Consider the following 19617-nt stretch of genomic DNA (forward strand, 5'->3'; position numbering starts at 1 on the left):
CATCAACTAGCTGCCACATATCAGGCGCAGGAACACAGCAACGTCGTCTCCAAGCCCAATATGCGAGCAAATTTCCCCATGAACGCCATTCCACTCTCCTCTATCGCAGAATGCTCAAATCTTTTCGAGGCGATTCAAACTTCAGCCAACTACGTCACTATCAGGTGCTGAGTTGGTCAAAGAGCACACGAAAAGGGGTTTTCCCCTAAAATGGCGAAGAGATCGATAAAAAATTTGAATTTGTCGAGACAAGAAAACGGCGCGCGATATCTCTGGGTTCGTACATCGTAGCTCTTCGGCGATTGGCATTGGAAAGCTGGGAGTTTCCGCTACCAAATAGACCCTTCGATTCATGAATTCGGACAAGAAATGATGGAGTTACGAAGGTTTTACGGATCGATCATGAATCGATCATATGTCATCGATTCACGTACACACCGTACATGCTACTCATGTGTAGCCCTTGGCGGATTATGCCGCATAATATTTGGCATACTCTTGGGATTTCGTCAACAAATTATGCTCCGGCATAATATTCCAAGGTTGAAGGTCGGCATAATCTTTCGGTTTAGACAAAAATTATGCTTAGGAACATAATACAGCTTTGTCAGAAAGCCTGCAGATGTTTATTTTTTTATATACCCCAGTTACGACTCCTTGTCATAGCCCTTGGCGGATTATGCCGGCATAATATAATAATTTTGGCATAATCTTGGGATTTCGTCAAAAAATTATGCTCCGGCATAATAATTATACGGATTCCAAAATCTTTCGGTTTAGACGAAAATTATGCTTAGGGCCATAATACAACTTTGTCAGAAAGCCTGCAGATGTTTATTTTTTAAATACCCCAGTTACGACTCCTTGTCATAGCCCTTGGCGGATTATGCCGGGAAAATATTTGGCATAATCTTTGGATTTCGTCCAAACATTATGCTCCGGCATAATATATGGATTCCAACGTGTAAGGTCGGCATAATCTTTCGGTTTAGACAAAAATGATGCTTAGGGCATGGCCATGTGTGTATGCGTGGTTTCTCAATCCACTATGTAGAGCGTGAATACATAGTGGAACCGAGCATAATTCCAAATATTTGTTGGCATAATTGTGGCATAACCAGAAGCATAATTTGACGATTGGCCGAGGATAGTCCGCCAATGCCTACTCATGTGACCTATTTATCCAGGCAAATTACGCGTGGTACTTGCACCATGGTCCCATTGACCATGATGCTACATGAGGACACAATAATGATGACATTTTTTCCCAATGAGACCAATTTTATGACGCTCCATGTTACTGAAGTACTAACTTCGATCGTTGGTTTTGGAGAGCCCCATTCTCTAGAAGCTATCTACATCTGCTTTGTTTCAATGTCCAGCATAAGCGAACGTGTGGATCAAGCATAACTGCTTGGTTGACGCTGCCGCGGGAATGCGTATAATAATAATAATAATAATAATAATAAAAATTGGTTGTGAGCAACACTGGCTCACACTCCAATAACTGCTTTTCACCAGAAAAATACTATATTTCAACGTTTCGGTCATGAAATAACCATCATCAGGAATGAAGTGGGCACACCGGTTAGGATGGGTTAATATATGAGGAGCGCTGCGAACTGATAACAAATCACACCTGCATGCACTATGACGAGAGAGAGAACAAAAGGACAAAACATCACCAAAAAAAACCAGGTATAGAAATAACGCAATACGCGACAACTCTAAATATGGCACAGGTACAAGCAACAAACAGAATGTACATGTGCACTAGGTGCGTGCAGACATGTAATTGCAGGCGCTAGCAACAACAGTAGTAGTAACAGTGCACTAGTGCAAGGGGTGCAAAAACCACCACTATCCAGGAAGAGCGAGTATCAGGGCCAGAAATATGTACAAGGCGGTACTTCACCAGAGAATTCACAGGAGGTCCCATCCTGCGTTATTGTTTATGCTGGGGCTCGTGTCGCGAATTTGTATTGCTTCGCGTATTCTCCTCCTGGCCCGATCCGACTCAGTGGCAAGGACGCGAACCTCTGTGAATGCCGACTCGCCAAGCGGCAGTACCTCGCCGCCATGGTGAAGTCGGTAGTGCTCGCCCAGGGCTTTTCCAGACGTCTTGTTGCGTGAGTTATCATTGTGTTCTTTTGTTCGCGTTGCTACACTGCGGCCAGTCTCTCCAACATACTTCTCCGAGCACTTGCAGGTCAGACGATAAACCACGTTGCGTCTTGTGCATTCTACCTCGCTCGATTGGCATGCAACGCAGGCGGCTTTAGGCCTTCCTCGTCGCCTCGGGGCAGCGGGATCCACCCACTTACGGCAGCAAGGTCCAGTGAGGCTGGACTTAGTGACGCTGTTGGAAAGCCTTGCATTCTTGTAGATTATCTGTACATTTAGATTGTATTTGTTTAGAAGACGGTGGACCCTGTAGTGGATGGCATCCGTTTTGAATGGTAACTTCAACGTGGATCGATAGTCTTTCTTTTGTTTAGCAGGTCGTCTGGCTCGTTCATGAGCAGTCGCGATAACTTTGTCAGGAAAGTTGTTGAATTTTAATGTGTCAATAACCTTTTGCTCACTTCGCTGGCGGGCTGCAGGATCAGAGGAAAGGCGGGCCGCGCGGAGGAATTCCGAAGACGCGATGGCGAGTTTTTGCTGTTGCGGAACGCACGAGTTGAAGTCTGAGACGAGGCCACTGTGGCAAGCTTTGCGGAACAGCTCGAATGATATTGCGCCCTCGGAGGAGACATGAATAGTCGTGTCCATAAAGTCCACCGACCCAGTTTCCTCCGAAGATTGATACGTGAACTTGATGCTCGCATTGGCGGTATTGAAGTATGCAATCAGCTGGCGGAGAAGCGCGGCCCCCAGTGTCCACAGCATAATGATGTCATCAATATAACGCTTGTAGAGTACGGGAGCACCAGGCGAGTTTAGCAACAGCGAGGTTTCGAGGTCATGCATGAAGATAATCGCAAACGGGGGCGCTAGGTTGTTACCCATGGCGATGCCTTCCCTCTGGTGGTAGACCTTCTCACCAAATCTGAAGTAATTGGATCTTAGAACGAAGGTTAACAGCTCTTCGATCTGCTCCACGCTTAAACCAAATGTGTCAACAGACTCGATGTGCTGCTGCAGGACTCTAGCGACCGCATCCACCCCCTCAGCGATAGGGATACTATATACTATATGTCAACTCAACTTTCTCTTGCAATGTCGCAGGGAACAACTTACGCCAGTGTTCATCCAGCACTCAATTCCTCTGGCATGTGGGACCCGTCACTCCAGAGTGGTTCGCCGGGAGAAGTATGTGCGAAGCCTGCTGAATGATGCCATAGAAGATAAGTTCAATTGGAGAGCTCTCTGCTACGGGAGCTTCACCACCTACCGGGCTGAACTCCGACCATACTCCAAGCAAGAGTACGTTTGGCTCCGACATCTCTGTGATGCCGTTCGCAACAAGGAGTATCGCAGCTCGAGACAACGCCTATCCAGGAAGTTGGACTGGCTAAGGCAGCAAGCTGATTTGACGAGAACTCGTGCAGGGAGAGTTAGGGCGGAGACAGCAGCGGGTGACGCTGGCCAGGACCGGTCAGCGTGCGTTCTCGACTTAGATCACTGCGTACCCAATGAGACAGTAGCTGTGCTGCGGAACGGCCCTGGCTTTGTGCCATCCACTGGCCGAGTGGGGAAGAGAGACTTGGAGGATGTGGAGGTTGGAGTCGAGAGAATGGCCTATTCGCTACGGTGGTGGGCGAACGCAAATGTGGAGCAGCAGAACCAGGCCAATGCAGAACCGGACACATTCGACAGCAAAATTTGGCATATCAAAGCCCACGGTTTTGAACAGGGTCCAAAGCTGCCAAGGGAAGAAGAATTCGGCTTGGCCAGTTTCAAGCGCGAGGTCATGAATATCTACCGAACAGCGTCAGCTCCCCGGCCTAACATGTCTCGAACAGACCGCGAGCGGCTTACCGACCTCCGCGACGATGATTCCGTGGTCGTCAAGAGGTCCGACAAGAGCAATAAGTTTGTGGCGATGAAGATGGCAACGTACCTTGATAAGGCCGAGACTATCCTGTCAGATGGGACAAAGTTCACACCCGTCAATGTCACCATCGATGATTGGGAGAAGCAAACGCGCACCATCCTTCAACGCGTCTGTGGTGGTACACTAGAGAAGGACCTGTACCAAGCCATACTCCCTGGCGACAACAGGTTTCCGGAGATGTATGGCCTACCTAAAGACCACAAAGCCACGGTACCGCTTCGGCCAGTTGTGTCAGCTGTTGATAGCCCGGTGACCAATATTTCTATTGTCCTGGAGCGTATACTGAACCAATGCCTGAAATATGTCCCAGCACATCTTAAAAACACGCTGGAAGCACTGGAGGATATCCGGCAAGTGTATCCCGACCTACAAGCCCCAGCGGGGACCATCATCGTTACAATGGACGTGGTCGCTCTTTACCCAAGTATCCCTATCGCTGAGGGGGTGGATGCGGTCGCTAGAGTCCTGCAGCAGCACATCGAGTCTGTTGACACATTTGGTTTAAGCGTGGAGCAGATCGAAGAGCTGTTAACCTTCGTTCTAAGATCCAATTACTTCAGATTTGGTGAGAAGGTCTACCACCAGAGGGAAGGCATCGCCATGGGTAACAACCTAGCGCCCCCGTTTGCGATTATCTTCATGCATGACCTCGAAACCTCGCTGTTGCTAAACTCGCCTGGTGCTCCCGTACTCTACAAGCGTTATATTGATGACATCATTATGCTGTGGACACTGGGGGCCGCGCTTCTCCGCCAGCTGATTGCATACTTCAATACCGCCAATGCGAGCATCAAGTTCACGTATCAATCTTCGGAGGAAACTGGGTCGGTGGACTTTATGGACACGACTATTCATGTCTCCTCCGAGGGCGCAATATCATTCGAGCTGTTCCGCAAAGCTTGCCACAGTGGCCTCGTCTCAGACTTCAACTCGTGCGTTCCGCAACAGCAAAAACTCGCCATCGCGTCTTCGGAATTCCTCCGCGCGGCCCGCCTTTCCTCTGATCCTGCAGCCCGCCAGCGAAGTGAGCAAAAGGTTATTGACACATTAAAATTCAACAACTTTCCTGACAAAGTTATCGCGACTGCTCATGAACGAGCCAGACGACCTGCTAAACAAAAGAAAGACTATCGATCCACGTTGAAGTTACCATTCAAAACGGATGCCATCCACTACAGGGTCCACCGTCTTCTAAACAAATACAATCTAAATGTACAGATAATCTACAAGAATGCAAGGCTTTCCAACAGCGTCACTAAGTCCAGCCTCACTGGACCTTGCTGCCGTAAGTGGGTGGATCCCGCTGCCCCGAGGCGACGAGGAAGGCCTAAAGCCGCCTGCGTTGCATGCCAATCGAGCGAGGTAGAATGCACAAGACGCAACGTGGTTTATCGTCTGACCTGCAAGTGCTCGGAGAAGTATGTTGGAGAGACTGGCCGCAGTGTAGCAACGCGAACAAAAGAACACAATGATAACTCACGCAACAAGACGTCTGGAAAAGCCCTGGGCGAGCACTACCGACTTCACCATGGCGGCGAGGTACTGCCGCTTGGCGAGTCGGCATTCACAGAGGTTCGCGTCCTTGCCACTGAGTCGGATCGGGCCAGGAGGAGAATACGCGAAGCAATACAAATTCGCGACACGAGCCCCAGCATAAACAATAACGCAGGATGGGACCTCCTGTGAATTCTCTGGTGAAGTACCGCCTTGTACATATTTCTGGCCCTGATACTCGCTCTTCCTGGATAGTGGTGGTTTTTGCACCCCTTGCACTAGTGCACTGTTACTACTACTGTTGTTGCTAGCGCCTGCAATTACATGTCTGCACGCACCTAGTGCACATGTACATTCTGTTTGTTGCTTGTACCTGTGCCATATTTAGAGTTGTCGCGTATTGCGTTATTTCTATACCTGGTTTTTTTTTGGTGATGTTTTGTCCTTTTGTTCTCTCTCTCGTCATAGTGCATGCAGGTGTGATTTGTTATCAGTTCGCAGCGCTCCTCATATATTAACCCATCCTAACCGGTGTGCCCACTTCATTCCTGATGATGGTTATTTCATGACCGAAACGTTGAAATATAGTATTTTTCTGGTGAAAAGCAGTTATTTGAGTGTGAGCCAGTGTTGCTCACAACCAATTTTTACTTATGAAGCTGCGTGATGCGTCCTACAAGATTTTAAATAATAATAATAATAATAATAATAGAGACTTGCTGCTCTACCACTAAGTTCTCTCCTCTCTCTCTCATTATATTAACTATGCTGCTCGGCAACACGCTTCCATTTGCATAAGGCAATGGAGCTGTAAACGCGTTGCCGAAGACAATTTCAATATTTTCGTTGACTAGTTCCAAGATCCCAAAAACAATTTGTGTCTTGCTTAGCAGCTAAACAAGATGTGGTGTTTGTGTGGTGTTCATCCTTACACACACTTCTGTGTGTGTGGATATACATGTATGTTGTGTTGATGTGTACGTACATGGGGGCGGGCAAGATGCTGACATGTATGTGTCCGGCTACATGTGAATGCATATCTGATATTCCTCTAGGCTGCAGCAGCAGCCAGCCGTGCAGTGGCCATGGGGAGTGCGTACCTGCAGGGGGCACTAACTACATTTGTCTATGCTACGACTCGCACTACGGAGACACCTGCCAGTATGCCGGACCCAAAGGTGAGTAAAATTCTTGTCAGCTGTGAATTATTCCTCATCCTTCACATCTGCAGTGCTCATACTGAGATTACTTCTACACAAACGTGTGCCATGAGGCCCGAGACCCTTGGTCGGGAAGTCCACTGTATCTCACCAGCGCAGTTCATGTAGCGCCTGCACACCCATTGTTGTTTTTTGTTTTTCTTCGTTTTGTCTCCCCTTCTTCCGTAGGTATGTGCAATGTGATAAAAAAATGTTTTTTTTAAGGTCTGGTCAGGCAAGTACTATTTGCATATGGGCGATTTAATTAGGGCTCAAACGGTTAGTCCGATTAACCGGTTGCAGACCGGTTACGAAGAATTAACGGTTAACCGATAAAGATAACGGTTACGCAGTAACTTTTCAGTCAATTTTTCAAGTATCAGGTCGTTGCAAAGTATGCACTTTCGCAGGCTGTCGCACGCGTACGCAATTTCTGGACTGTCAACTCGGTCATATCAAAATTTGAAGTTTTTGGGGACGGTTGGCGGTTTTCGTGCTCTGAGGATCAGCCTCAGCGGCACTCCTACAGCATCCGTTAAGCAGTGACCAAACCTTTGTGTACCTTACGATGTCACTTGATGAGAATCTAGACCTAGCCCTGGTGGGATTCAAGGACCTAATTGACCTGGGCGAGCGGAAATCAGTAGACCAACCATCAAGCCTTTCTCGCTGGAACTCGTCAAAGAACTCCGGAAGATGGGCGTGGGAGTGCTGCCGCAGCCAGCAAGTCCAAACGGTACGTTGGAACAATTGTCTAGCCTTGTATCATGTGTTTCAACCCTGTCCAAGGAGATTGTTATGTCGAGGGAAGATAGAGACAGCACAATGTTGGCCCTGAAATTGGAAATCCAAGAGCTGAGGCGTGAAGTAGTAGAGCTTCGTCAACAGAAGTGTTCCATCCCTGACCCCTTACCACACACCGTACCCACGTACACATCCCAACAAAACGTGGCCATGGGACCTCCAGCTGCGAAGTCCTACAGTAATACCGTACGCACCCAGCATGCTGCAACACCACAAGGTACAAGTCCAAGTAGTACCCAGACCCAGCCTGCCCAACAAGCCGTGACCCACACCCATATGGAGGAGTTCTAATCTTAGTTCGTGAAGGTCTGTGCACTTCCATTGATCAGCTACCGGATTTTCAGCAACCGGGCTTGGAAGCGCTAGCACTTCGGCTTACACTCGCTGAACATAAGCTTGTCTCACCTTCTGACCTGCCAACAACCCACCTAACAGTAGCCTGTATCTACCGTGCTCCTTCCCCGTCGACGGATGACTTCTCGACTTTTCTCGACCGCCTCCAAATAGCCCTGCAATCAACACAAAGGAAGCCCGAAGCCCTTGTGATATCAGGCGACTTCAATTGTAGGTATTCCGGCTGGTGCTCAACTGACCAAACGGATGCACAGGGTCTGAGTCTTGACAACCTCTTCTCATGCTATAATTTGACCCAATCGGTAACCTTTCCCACCCACCTCCGCTCGAATGGACTTGGCAGCTGTCTAGACCTTATCGCGAGCAACATCCCTAACCAACTCAACCACATTCAACACCTGGCTCCTCTTGGCGCATCAGACCATGCCGTCCTGCTGGCTGAGTTCTCCTCCTCAAAGTCTTCCCCCACAGCAGCCAGCACCTGCCGTAGCCCACCATCTACACAAAAATACAATGTCCTGAGTGCCACGGATAACATGTGGAATGCCATGAATGTTTTTCTCGCAGCTGTACCCTGGTCTCAGGTCCTTGCCTCCCACTGCATCGACACGGCTGTCTCCGCATTCACTGACATCCTTGAAGGTGCCTTGGACCTATATATAGGAAGATCCTCACCTCCTCGTCGGAAATCACGCCACAAACCCTGCCCCTGGATGACTCCATCACTGAAAGCAGCTATTAAAGTCAAGAGCGATCTCTACAGCATCTACCGGAAATACCCATCCCCTACAAATTTCAACAAATACAAACACCAACGTAACTATGTAAAATGCCTTTCCAGATCCTGCCATCGCTGCTACATCCGCAACCTCCGTGCCACGATATCTCCCACAAACCCTCGCCTCCCATCCCTCCCTGTGCTCATTCGTCAACTGCGAAATCCTACCAGCGCCCGGGTTATACCTTCGAAGATGGTGGGCCCCAATGGTCGAACAAGCACCTCTCCGGCATCCATTGGTAACTTATTGAACCGCCACTTCGTTAGTGCTGGCTTACAGGTTGACCCCGATGCTCCTATTCCCACTATTTCCTCTCTACCTCCACCAGCAACTACATTGCACTCCCTGATCATCACCTCATCGACTGTTCACAAGTATATTGCAAGACTGCCTCTGGACAAATCCCCCGGAGCTGATAGGATCACCAATGAGATCCTCAGGAAACTGAGCTACTCAATTGCCCGCCCACTCTCCATTCTTTTTAACCTTTCCCTCTCCTCCGGCACATTCCCGTCACGATGGAAGTCAGCCACTGTCATTCCAGTGTACAAAAATAAAGGCGACAAGAACAACCCGTCTAATTACCGACCAATCTCCCTCCTGTCCTGCGCCTCCAAACTGCTAGAGAGAATAGTGTACGACCGCTTGTACGACCATATCTCCCCTCTTCTTCACCCCGCACAATCTGGCTTCCGTCGTAAGGACAACACATCCCTGCAATTATCCCGCATAATCCAAGACCTCTGCTCCCTAAAAGACCAGCGGCAGGTCTCCTGCATCTGTTTCTTCGACCTCTCCAAGGCCTTCGACACCGTGTGGCACAAGGGCCTGATCGCCAAACTTCGTGCCCATGGTGTCTCCGGCTCCCTACTCGCCTGGATAACTAGCTACCTCTTGGACCGAAATCAGTGCGTCACAGTAAATGGAACCTTATCTGACCCCGAGTCTGTGACATCCGGAGTGCCCCAGGGCTCCATTTTAGGTCCCCTGCTCTTCCTCACATACGTTAATGACCTCCCCTATTCAATTCCCAATATTTCTTTGTTTGCAGATGATACCACTGTCCTTGCTTCCTCCCCATCTCACGCCACCCTGTAAATTTGACCCACAACTGCCTCCCAGTGTTAGACAAGCTCCAGATATGCCCAAATTCCGTACCCTCGTCAGACAGCACTTCAGTATCTCCCAGTAAACAAAGTCACAGTCACCACTTCGGCTGCATAGCTCGCTGAGCATCCCATTGCTTTGTAAGTTGCTAATCCCTTCCCACTTTGTGTACGTGCTCTTAATTTTATTTTTTTCTCTTCTTCCGTGGTTGGTCTCACCCTCTCCTCAATTCAATTGGCTGTCTTGACATGCCACGAGGTGCAGAAATAAATAAATAAATAAATAAATATCTGGTCTCGTCGTGTGAGAGTATGTATGATCGATTTCAAATTTGACGTGAAATTGCGCGTCACGTCGGAAATAACGTGCATCTTAACCTCTCTAATAGAGAGGTTTCTATTTCTCATCGGCCAAAATTTGTTGATTTACAGTTTAAGGAGATAAAAAGAAAAGAAGGAGCAAACCAAAAGTAGATGATTATTAGAGAAATAACAATCCGCAATAAATTCTGCAAATACTTTTGCCTAACTCATAATGTTCAAACGATTGAAACGTTTTTGCAATACAGTGATGTGGCCAATCAACGGAAAAAGACATTTCCATCAGTTCTTATAACATGTACGTTGAGCTAGGCAAAAAAGCATAAAAGCATAGCGTAGGGCCCTGAGCTTCCAAGCTCTCTCGTTTGGTGTTTGTTTGTTTGTGTCACGCCTGGCGCTATCCCGTATCTGTCCCGTAGCTGGCTCAACGCCCTTGTCTCAGGGGATTCTGTCCCTGCTATGCTTGTCAGATGCTATGAGATTGTGTCTAATAATAATAATAGTACCGTACCGTACCATCAAAGACAGCTAGCTGGCCACAAACAGCTGGCCACAACATTCAGGCTGCGTTTACACGGAGACGAAACGAAACAAAACGGAACGAAACGGAACGAAAACGGGCTGGCCTCGAATCGTTTTCAAACCGTTTACACGAGAACGGCAAATCGTTTTGAACCGTTCACACGAAAACGGAAAACGGGCGATCAGGCTGGAGTTAGCACGTGCTGGCTTGGCGCAAGGGCGGGAATTGGAAGTAACACGTTAGTTGGAGTTGGTACGTGCTGGTGGTCGCAAGGATTGGGTATTTCCCGCGAAATATAGTCCCGCGCGGAATGGTTTCCATGACCGCGCTCCGTTTCCAATCGTTTTCACTGTTTTCACCGTTTACACGAGATTGAAAACGTTTTGAAAACGTTTTGAAAACGTTTCAAAACACTTTGAAATGCGTTTCCATTTCGTTCCGTTTAGGTATCGTTTTCAGGCGTTGTCGTGTAAACGATAGTAGTACACTGTAAACGCAACGATTTCGTTCCGTTTAGGTCCTACTTCGTTGTCGTGTAAACGCAAATCGTTTTCAATCGTTGTCGTGTAAACGCAGCCTCAAATAGGGCTTTCAAACGCAAGGTCATAACGTGAAGCAACTTGGAAGAATGAGTATGAATGCGAAGTGTACCGGGGAATGCATGTAGGGCGATAGTGCGGGTTAGAATCGCAGGTGATGCCTTAAAAAAAAAGGAGAATTGATAAATTTATAACATCCTCATTTTTTTCCCTAGGTCATCAAGGCGGTAGACGGTGTCGTACCAACTTCGCCCGTACATGTCCCGTACCGTACCGCACCATGAAAGACGACTGGCCACAATATTCAAATAGGGCTTTGAAATGCAAGATCGTAACGTGAAGCAACTTGGAAGAATTAGTATGTATGCGAGGTGTATCTGGGGATGCTTGCAGGGCGATAGTGCGGGTTCGAATCCCAGGTTATGTCTGAAAAAACATCCCTATGCTTTTTTTGTCTAGGTCATCAAGGCAAGAAAGCATAGCGTAGGGCCCTGAGCTTCCGAGCTCTCTCGTAACTAGAGAGCTTGGAAGCTCAGGGCCCTACGCTATGCCTTTTTGCCTTGATGACCTAGACAAAAAAAAGCATAGGGATGTTATAAATTCTTAAAAAAATCCTTTTTTTTAAGACATAACCTGGGATTCGAATCCGCACTGTCGCGCGCCCTGCATGCATCCCCGATACACTTCGCATACATACTAATTCTTCCAAGTTGTTTCACATTGTGATCTTGCATTTGAAAGCCCTATTTGAATATGCATTGTGGCCAGCCGTCTTCGATGGCATGGTACGGTAGGGGATAGGAACGGGACAGGTACGATCGAGGGTAATACGACACCGTCTCCCGTACCGTACCGTACCATCAAACACAGCTGGCCACATACAGCCGCCCGCGATATTCAAATAGGGCTTTCAAACGCAAGATAATGGCGTGAAGCAAATTGGAAGAATGGGTATGAATGCGAAGTGAATGGGGGAATGCATGTAGGGCGATAGTGCGGGTTCGAATCCCAGGATATGCCAGAAAAAAATAGGAGAATTCAAAAATTTATAACATCCTATGCTTTTTGCCGTCAGATACGCATAGCGCCAGGCGTGACACAAACAAACCCACAAACAAACACCAAATTAAAGCTGTGTGGACCCTGGCTAGTGCCAGACGTTACTGAAGTTACGTCTTCTGCCTAGCTACGGGAATAATTTTCATTGTGTATATTATGTTTCTATTTCAAGAGCCCTGAAAGATGTCAAAGTACATCTTCTTTGTCATGATCATAGCAAATCCAAGAAACCACCCACACCTAGTCCTGGACTACAGACAGATCTTTAGTATTGGCATCTTTGCAAAGGTACAAAGAAAATGTGTTGTGTAGAGACTTAGGGGAAGGAAACATAGTAGAACACGAAGAGACGAAGCCAGCTGTAAATCTGACGAGGCCTTTTGTGCCTTTGCTTCTCGAATCATTATAATGGCGATAATGTAACGAAGCATAACGATGTCAATTTATACAACATATTAGCGGAAAGTTGTGATAAAATATACTTGCCCGTTAGAATCTGCGAAGTAAAATAAACAACAACAACAACAACAACAACAACAACAACAACAACAACAACATCTCTTATTGGCCACTGGCTATCGTGAGAATAAAGATTTGAAACAACAACACAGGCACACGTTCATTGGCGTCGTTGTGCTTTGTCACATTATCTCCATGCACTGATTGTGGGAAGTACTGGTACGAACGGCCTCAGCAGACTTACAACTGGCTTCGTCTTTTCGTGCGATAAGATGTATTCAGTATGTACTATTTTATTACATTGGGTATTACGCTCCTCGGCTTTCGTCTTGTTGAGCACTCTCAGTAGGCTGCTCTACTGCTGCTGCATCACGCAATGAAGGAAATCTTTAGTTTGCTGACCCACGACATATCACGCAAAGGATCAAGCCAGGGAGTCGTATATACGACTCCCTGGTTCAACCACTAGTCTTATAATTATAGTGCTCTCCTGGCCCAAACATCACCAGGGATAAAAACTTATAGACGTGCTCGGTTTCCAGAGCGACAAACACCTTGCAAACACCAGATCTCTCTCTCTCTCTTTCTATCTCTATCTATCTATCTACCTCTCCTTTCTCATCATGCTTGCGTCACACTCTCCTGAAATATTTCGCTTGTAAGATTGCATGCTTCACACTCTCATGTAATACTTCTTTCCTTTCTTCGACATTTTATGAGAGCTTGGACAATCCACTTGTTCAGGCAAGAAGGCAGCAATGCATGTTCATTCTGGCGAAGTAAAAATAAAATATAAAAAACAACCGAACAGATAGCAGAGTGAGTCAGTGTCGTGTTGTCAGTGTCGTGTTGTGAATGGCCCAGGGTCCTCAACTTACTCTGCTCTCTGGGGTTCACGAGCTGTTTGTCGCCTTGGAAACGGAGCATCTTTGTACATTTGTACTGAAGTAGAGCACTACAAAAGGGTTGCTCTTCAGGCACAATCTTCCTCAGAGGGTGCGGTACTTTGTTTAGAGCAAGGTCTGGTGCTGTCTTGCAGGTTTGCTGAGTCCAAGGTTCGATGGACTTCTCGTGCGCTCTGGATGGCAGTCAGGAGTCAGTCAAGTGTCAAGTCAAGTCGGGTGAGGGGAGCAAACCTGTTTCCTTACACGTAGCTAAATGGTCAATTGAAACTGTTGATATAAACAATCAATAATACGGTGATATGGGTACTATGGGACTAGTCAAAGATCACAAGACTTAGTGGAGGGTGAAACATTGCACTATGTACTAGTTTGACGTAAAGATGCAATCAAGAAAATCTGAAGAAAATGTGAACTGTTGAAATGTGGAGGAATATAGAGCAAACCAAAGACATTTCCATGAATAGGAGTGTGAAAGACAATGAAAGAAAGACAATGAAAAAAAAACTTTCTTTATTATTTTTAACAAGTAAATAGAGAAAGAACATGAATAATTATTCTTAATTGGAAAATCGAAAGGTGCTGACACATCCCGAAAGCGTGCATTTTGTCGCGGGCCACCCACAAGACAAACACACACGCACACACGCACACACAAGCACCATCGTGGACAATGCCATCGCAATTGGCCGAACTGTCAGGATTGGTCGTCGTATTCACATCAGCTAAGATCCTCGCAAGGGCACCAGCAATGGCAGCCGGAGGATATCTTGGTGGAGCAAGACTCAAATTGGTTATGCAGCAATCATTCAGCTTCAATATTCGCAGTGATGTTCTGGATTCGCTGACATAACTGTTCAACAACGTTTGCATGCCACAGCATCAGGTATCTGAGGATCAATTCACCAAGAGACGAAGGGGGGAGGAGGGTATCGACTTCACAGCTTTGGCTTTCTACAGGGGAGCCATGGCTGCCAAAGAGGATGTGTATTCCCTGGTGCGACGCAGAGAGATAATACTGGCCACCTAAATTAAGTGGACGGTTGCATGCCACAGCCTCAGGTATATGAGGATCAATTCACTGAGAGACGAAACGGGTGATCGACTTCACAGCTTCGGATTTCTACAGGCGAGCCATTTCTGCTTAAGAGAATGTGTCTTTCCTGGTGCGACCCAGAGAGATACGCTGGCCACATAATAAGGAAGCGGCCGTTTTCTGAGCAAGAACGCGTTTGCCTTCTAGCTTTGATTTCTGTCATTTTAAGCTTCGCCGCACATCCGATAAGGACAAGGATACAAAACGGTTGGCAAGAGTCTCCAATAGCTGCATCAAGAACGGTTGCGAAGGCCTGGGTCTCCCTATGCCGATTCTCGGTTGAAGCTTGGACACGGACAATGAGATGAAATCAGCCAGCAGTGTCCAACGAGCAAGGTCACCTTTTCAAAAACCAGCTTTGCTTGTGACCTTGCAAACAACCACGAAGAGAGCGCTTGGCCAGTTATGCTAGACGAGGTTGGTGAGATTCAACGGACCACGCCCGGTCTGCTTCCAAATTCATTTTTTTAATGAACTCCTTTGAAGGCACAACGGCACAAGCGCAGACATTCGAGAAGCTCGGAAATCTCCTAGAAGTTTCACTCTATCAGAATGCTATCAATCCGCCCGGCATATCCGCTCTTGCTCGATCGTTCACGACCAACACTTCGCCGCGTTATGTGGATCTGAACGACAACACATTCAACGGCGAAGGTAGCAAGGCGATGGCGGAGGTGTTGCCAAGGCTGTCAGTTCTAGAATTTCTCAACTTCGATGACCGTCTCATTCGGGACGCTGGTGTTGACGCAATAGCTGAAGTATTCGAAGAACATAGTGCACAACTTCATGAGGTACATTTAGCATTCAATGAAGTAAGCATCGGCCCAGGTGCACGTTGCTCAAAGCTCTGGCAAAGAAGCCATCCATCAACTATGTCAACTTGACTGCCAATGAGTTTGGCGAAGACGGTGTCACACAGTTGACAACTATGGCCGAGTCCCCGGACTGTGCGGGTACATTACAGAGTATGAGCGACGATGAGGTCGGAGGTGAATATGACGATGGTGTTGGCGATGAAAATGGTGAAGATGATGACACCAGTGCATCAGAGTTACAATAAATAGATACCATTGGTGTTGTCACATCCCCAACTCTTCTAGGGCGTCCTTGCCACGTATTTCAGACTCTGCACCTCCTAGTAGGAATGAGGATGACCTTGTCAATCAAATTGCCACCATATCACTTACGCAAACCCAAGCGGTAGTGGATACTAGTAGTCTCAATAGCTGTTTGTTTTATCAACCCACAACAGCAGTTAGCTTGTGCAAAAACACGTTTTGCCTTCTCCAAAATGGCCTTTTAGCTTTGATTTCTGTCCTTTTAAATAGTTGTTTGTTTTATCAACCCACAACAGCAGTTGGACTTGTGCAAAAACTCGTTTTGCCTTCTCCAAAATTGCCTTCTAGCTTTGATTTCTATCATTTAAGCTTCGCCGCACATTCGACAAGGATTTATACAACGGTTGGCAAGAGTCTCCAATAGCTACTTCACGAATGGTTGTGAAAGCCTGGTACTCCCTATGCCGATTGTCAGTTGAAGCTTGGGCACAGACAATGAGATGAAATAAGCCGGCTGAGTTCAACGAGCCAGGTCACCTTTTCAAAAACAGCTTTGCTTGTGACCTTGCAAACTACCACGAAGAGAGCGCTTGGTCAGTTATGCTAGACGAGGTTAGTGAGATTCAACGGACCACGCACGGTCTGCTTCCATATTCGTAGAGCCAAATTATGGTGAGCCCTTTGGCCGTGGTTGCATGCGGATATCGAGATGAAATCAGCCAGCTGTGTCCAACGAGCCAGGTCACCTTCTCAAAATCAGCTTTGCCTGTGAGCCAACGTATTGTGAACCCTTCGCCCGTAATGACAGCGTATATCAGAAAAGCACACGCATACAACATACAACTACAGCGCACACAGCGAATCACACATAGCGCATGTAGCGTATACCAGGTCGCAAACAACAGCGGTACGGCGAAGTTGAGATACAACTGCATTGAAACGAACACCAGAGTCACAAGCGATAAGGCCTTTCACACTTGAGAATTTGTGATTTCATAATAGCTACCATGCCGCCCGCATGCGTTCTGCAAACAGTGTATCATAAAGTCCTACTTCGAGGTGCAGATAGCCGAGGGAGTGGTCAGTCGTAAAAGACGGAGGCGACTCCAACATGGTCACGTGTGCTGCATGTCGGCTTTCGTTTTGCACACTGTGTCGCCGCGTGTGGCATGGTGTCCATCCACGCTCGGTCAGCAACTCTGAGAAAAAGAAGGAAGAGCGTGCTGCTCTTCTTATAAGATATATGGTTGTAGAATCACCCGTTATGTGGAGGAGTCCATCAGTTAGGAGTGGCTGACGGAGAACTCCAAGGCGTGCCCGTCGTGTGGCTGTCACATTCAGAAAACAGAAGGTTGAAGCAAGATGACGTGCAGACGCTGCCGCAATAATTTCCCCTGGATGTTTAAGGCCAGCTTAAACCGCCACAATCCGTACTCTCATTTCAGCGAGCAGGGAAGTCCATGTTAACCTACAATCGTTTATTTCATGGCATGCTGGATGAAGAAGGTGAGCAGAACTGGTGGGTAGGCGCTGAAGAGATCATGGAAGAATAGCTGGCTCACCAGCCGAGGTGCCTCAATATCCCTTCTTGATGACTTCTACTGATTCCAAAATTGTGCAGAACTGACAGCAACAATGTACCATAGGGCATAGCACATTGCGCAGAAGTGCTAGTTCATGCTCAGCTTCTTTCCTTCTCATTGGTCTTGACTCTTTAGTCGGAATACACTAACTGTTGACTGTTCAAGGTACTTAGCCTAAGACACCTGAGTCTTTACTATGTAGCTCCCAATCTGGACTGGCTACTGTTCAAGGAGTTTTCGGAGAACCTGGTCAAGGATGCCGTCTACTTGGTGGGATCAACCGTAGACTACATGGGTCCGTTCGACGTGGACGCTCTCATCGATATCATGGTGGAAAGGCAGAGTCGTCACCTGGTCGTCAACCGACTTCAGGCGCCCTTTACTGCAACGCTACGCACCAGTCATCTCTTTGGACTGCTGCACCAGAGCTTGGAGGTGCTGTGCATGCAAAAGTTCGGCAGCTTGGTCACCCCCGGCTTGCTTGCCAAGCTCGCGGCCAAGCTCGCGGCCAAGCTCGCGGCCAAGCTCGCGGCCAAGCTCGCGGCCAGAATACTGCCGTTACGCATCTGCAAACAAGTGACATGAGCAATGAGGCCTCTGCGCCTTTGTCCTCTGCTATCAATAACGTGTGCGTTGGCATGCGTTTGGAGGCCGTGGACGAACAGAATCCGAGTAGGACATGTGTGGCGTCTATTAGCGCCGTCGACGTCAGGGCCAACATAGTCGAGATTTACTTTGACGGCTGGTCTACCAACTTCAACTACTGGTGCAAGATTAGCGACACCAACATCCACCCGATGGGCTGGTACGGCGCGAATGGAATAGAGTTTGAAAAGGCGACGAGGAGACAATAACTTTATTAATGCGATTAATAGTATAAGTGAAGCGGACATTACAAAATGATGAATGAGAATACATGTATCTAAAATGGTTGTTCCTAATCGATTTTCTTGAGACTATCATCAGCGAAAAATCGTCTCACAATAGAGGCTATACGGAGAAACAAACTACTTATAGGTTATAGGATAGTGGGATGTATACAAGGTGAGGTGTGAAAAGAAAAAAAGAAAGTGGGAGAGAAGACGAAAGGAATTAGAAGAAAAGATGTGAGAGTGTTCCGACGGTGTGAGCTACTACAAAAGGTGAGTGAAATGAAGGCGTGGAAGCAGGTGAATGTTTTAGAGTGAGGAACTGTGAGGTGTAGGTGCATGCGAATGAATACGTGTGTGAATGCTAGGTGATGAGTCTCAGTTTAGTGACATTTTCTTTCTGAATGCATAGATTAGGATTGTGTTTACGGATGAAAACAGCTTCTAATGCCTTAAGTTCACGAAACCTACGAGCACGGCACAAAACAGTGAAGCATGAATCGTCATACACTGAGCGGCATTGGCTACTAGACAAGAGGTGCTTCTTAATTGCTGACCCTTTCGTTGTGCTCTCACCTTCAGTCCGGTCATCTTCATCTTGGTTGTCCAACTCACTCTCGTCATCACTGCTCACACCTTCTTCATCCTTTTCCTCTTCCATCCCGTCCTCTGCACCCGACGACAATCCCCCGTTACTGCTCGCTGCCACTCCATGTCCGGTTATAGATGCCATTACCAGCGCCCGAGTCATGCTCCTTGTTACTGGTCTCCGTACCTGTGCTTGACCATTCCCTGCAGTCTCACGTACCTGTGTACTAGTAGTGGGTTCAACTGGTACTGTAATAGTGTGGTTCTGTTGTGCAACTGGCACCTGTTTGCGGGGACGGACTCGTCCAGGTCGCTGGTCTCTGGCTGCATCTGACAATAGGTACAATGGGTACATGTTGTTTGACGCGTGCGTTCAGGTGTTGAAGGGTTCTTCCTACATATCGGCTAACACAATGCCGACATTCAAAATGATAGATTACATGGCTAATTAGTTGGAGTTTAACCTATCGCATGGCATCCCATTCACCAACTGGTCAAGCTATCTATCGAAGCACGGTTATAGAGCCGTACCAAAACACGTGTTCACGGAGGCGCAATGTTCCGGTATGACCCAGGTTGAGAAGCCAGCTGCACACACGGCCTGCTTGTTCAAAGTCGGGATTCGCCTGGAGGCGGTCGACCATCAGAACGCCAGCCTGGTGTACGTGGCCAGCATTGCCATCGTGGACGAGGCCAATAAGCGCGTGGAGGTGCACTTCGACAGCTGGAGCGACGGCTACAACTACTGGTGCAGCTCCTCCAATGACCACGACATCCATCCCATTGGCTGGTGCGAGCAGAACGGCAAAGCTGTCACGCCACCGCAC

General features: G+C 47.6%; 1 protein-coding gene across 1 annotated transcript; it reads right to left on the minus strand.

Moving 5' to 3' along the window:
- Window positions 1-1923: 1923 nt before the first annotated feature.
- Window positions 1924-3009, minus strand: LOC135824383 (uncharacterized). Its single transcript, XM_065337114.1, has one exon. The coding sequence runs from the start codon at window positions 3007-3009 to the stop codon at window positions 1924-1926; it is 1086 nt and encodes a 361-aa protein (XP_065193186.1).
- Between the last annotated feature and the right edge of the window lie 16608 nt (window positions 3010-19617).

This window comes from Sycon ciliatum, chromosome 9, assembly GCF_964019385.1.
Source record: "Sycon ciliatum chromosome 9, ocSycCili1.1, whole genome shotgun sequence".
Lineage (NCBI taxonomy): Eukaryota > Metazoa > Porifera > Calcarea > Leucosolenida > Sycettidae > Sycon > Sycon ciliatum.

Bases quoted from the DNA above. Each gene is read 5' to 3' on its own strand.
- LOC135824383 (XM_065337114.1), bottom strand. From the start codon at position 3,009: ATGGGTAACAACCTAGCGCCCCCGTTTGCGATTATCTTCATGCATGAC.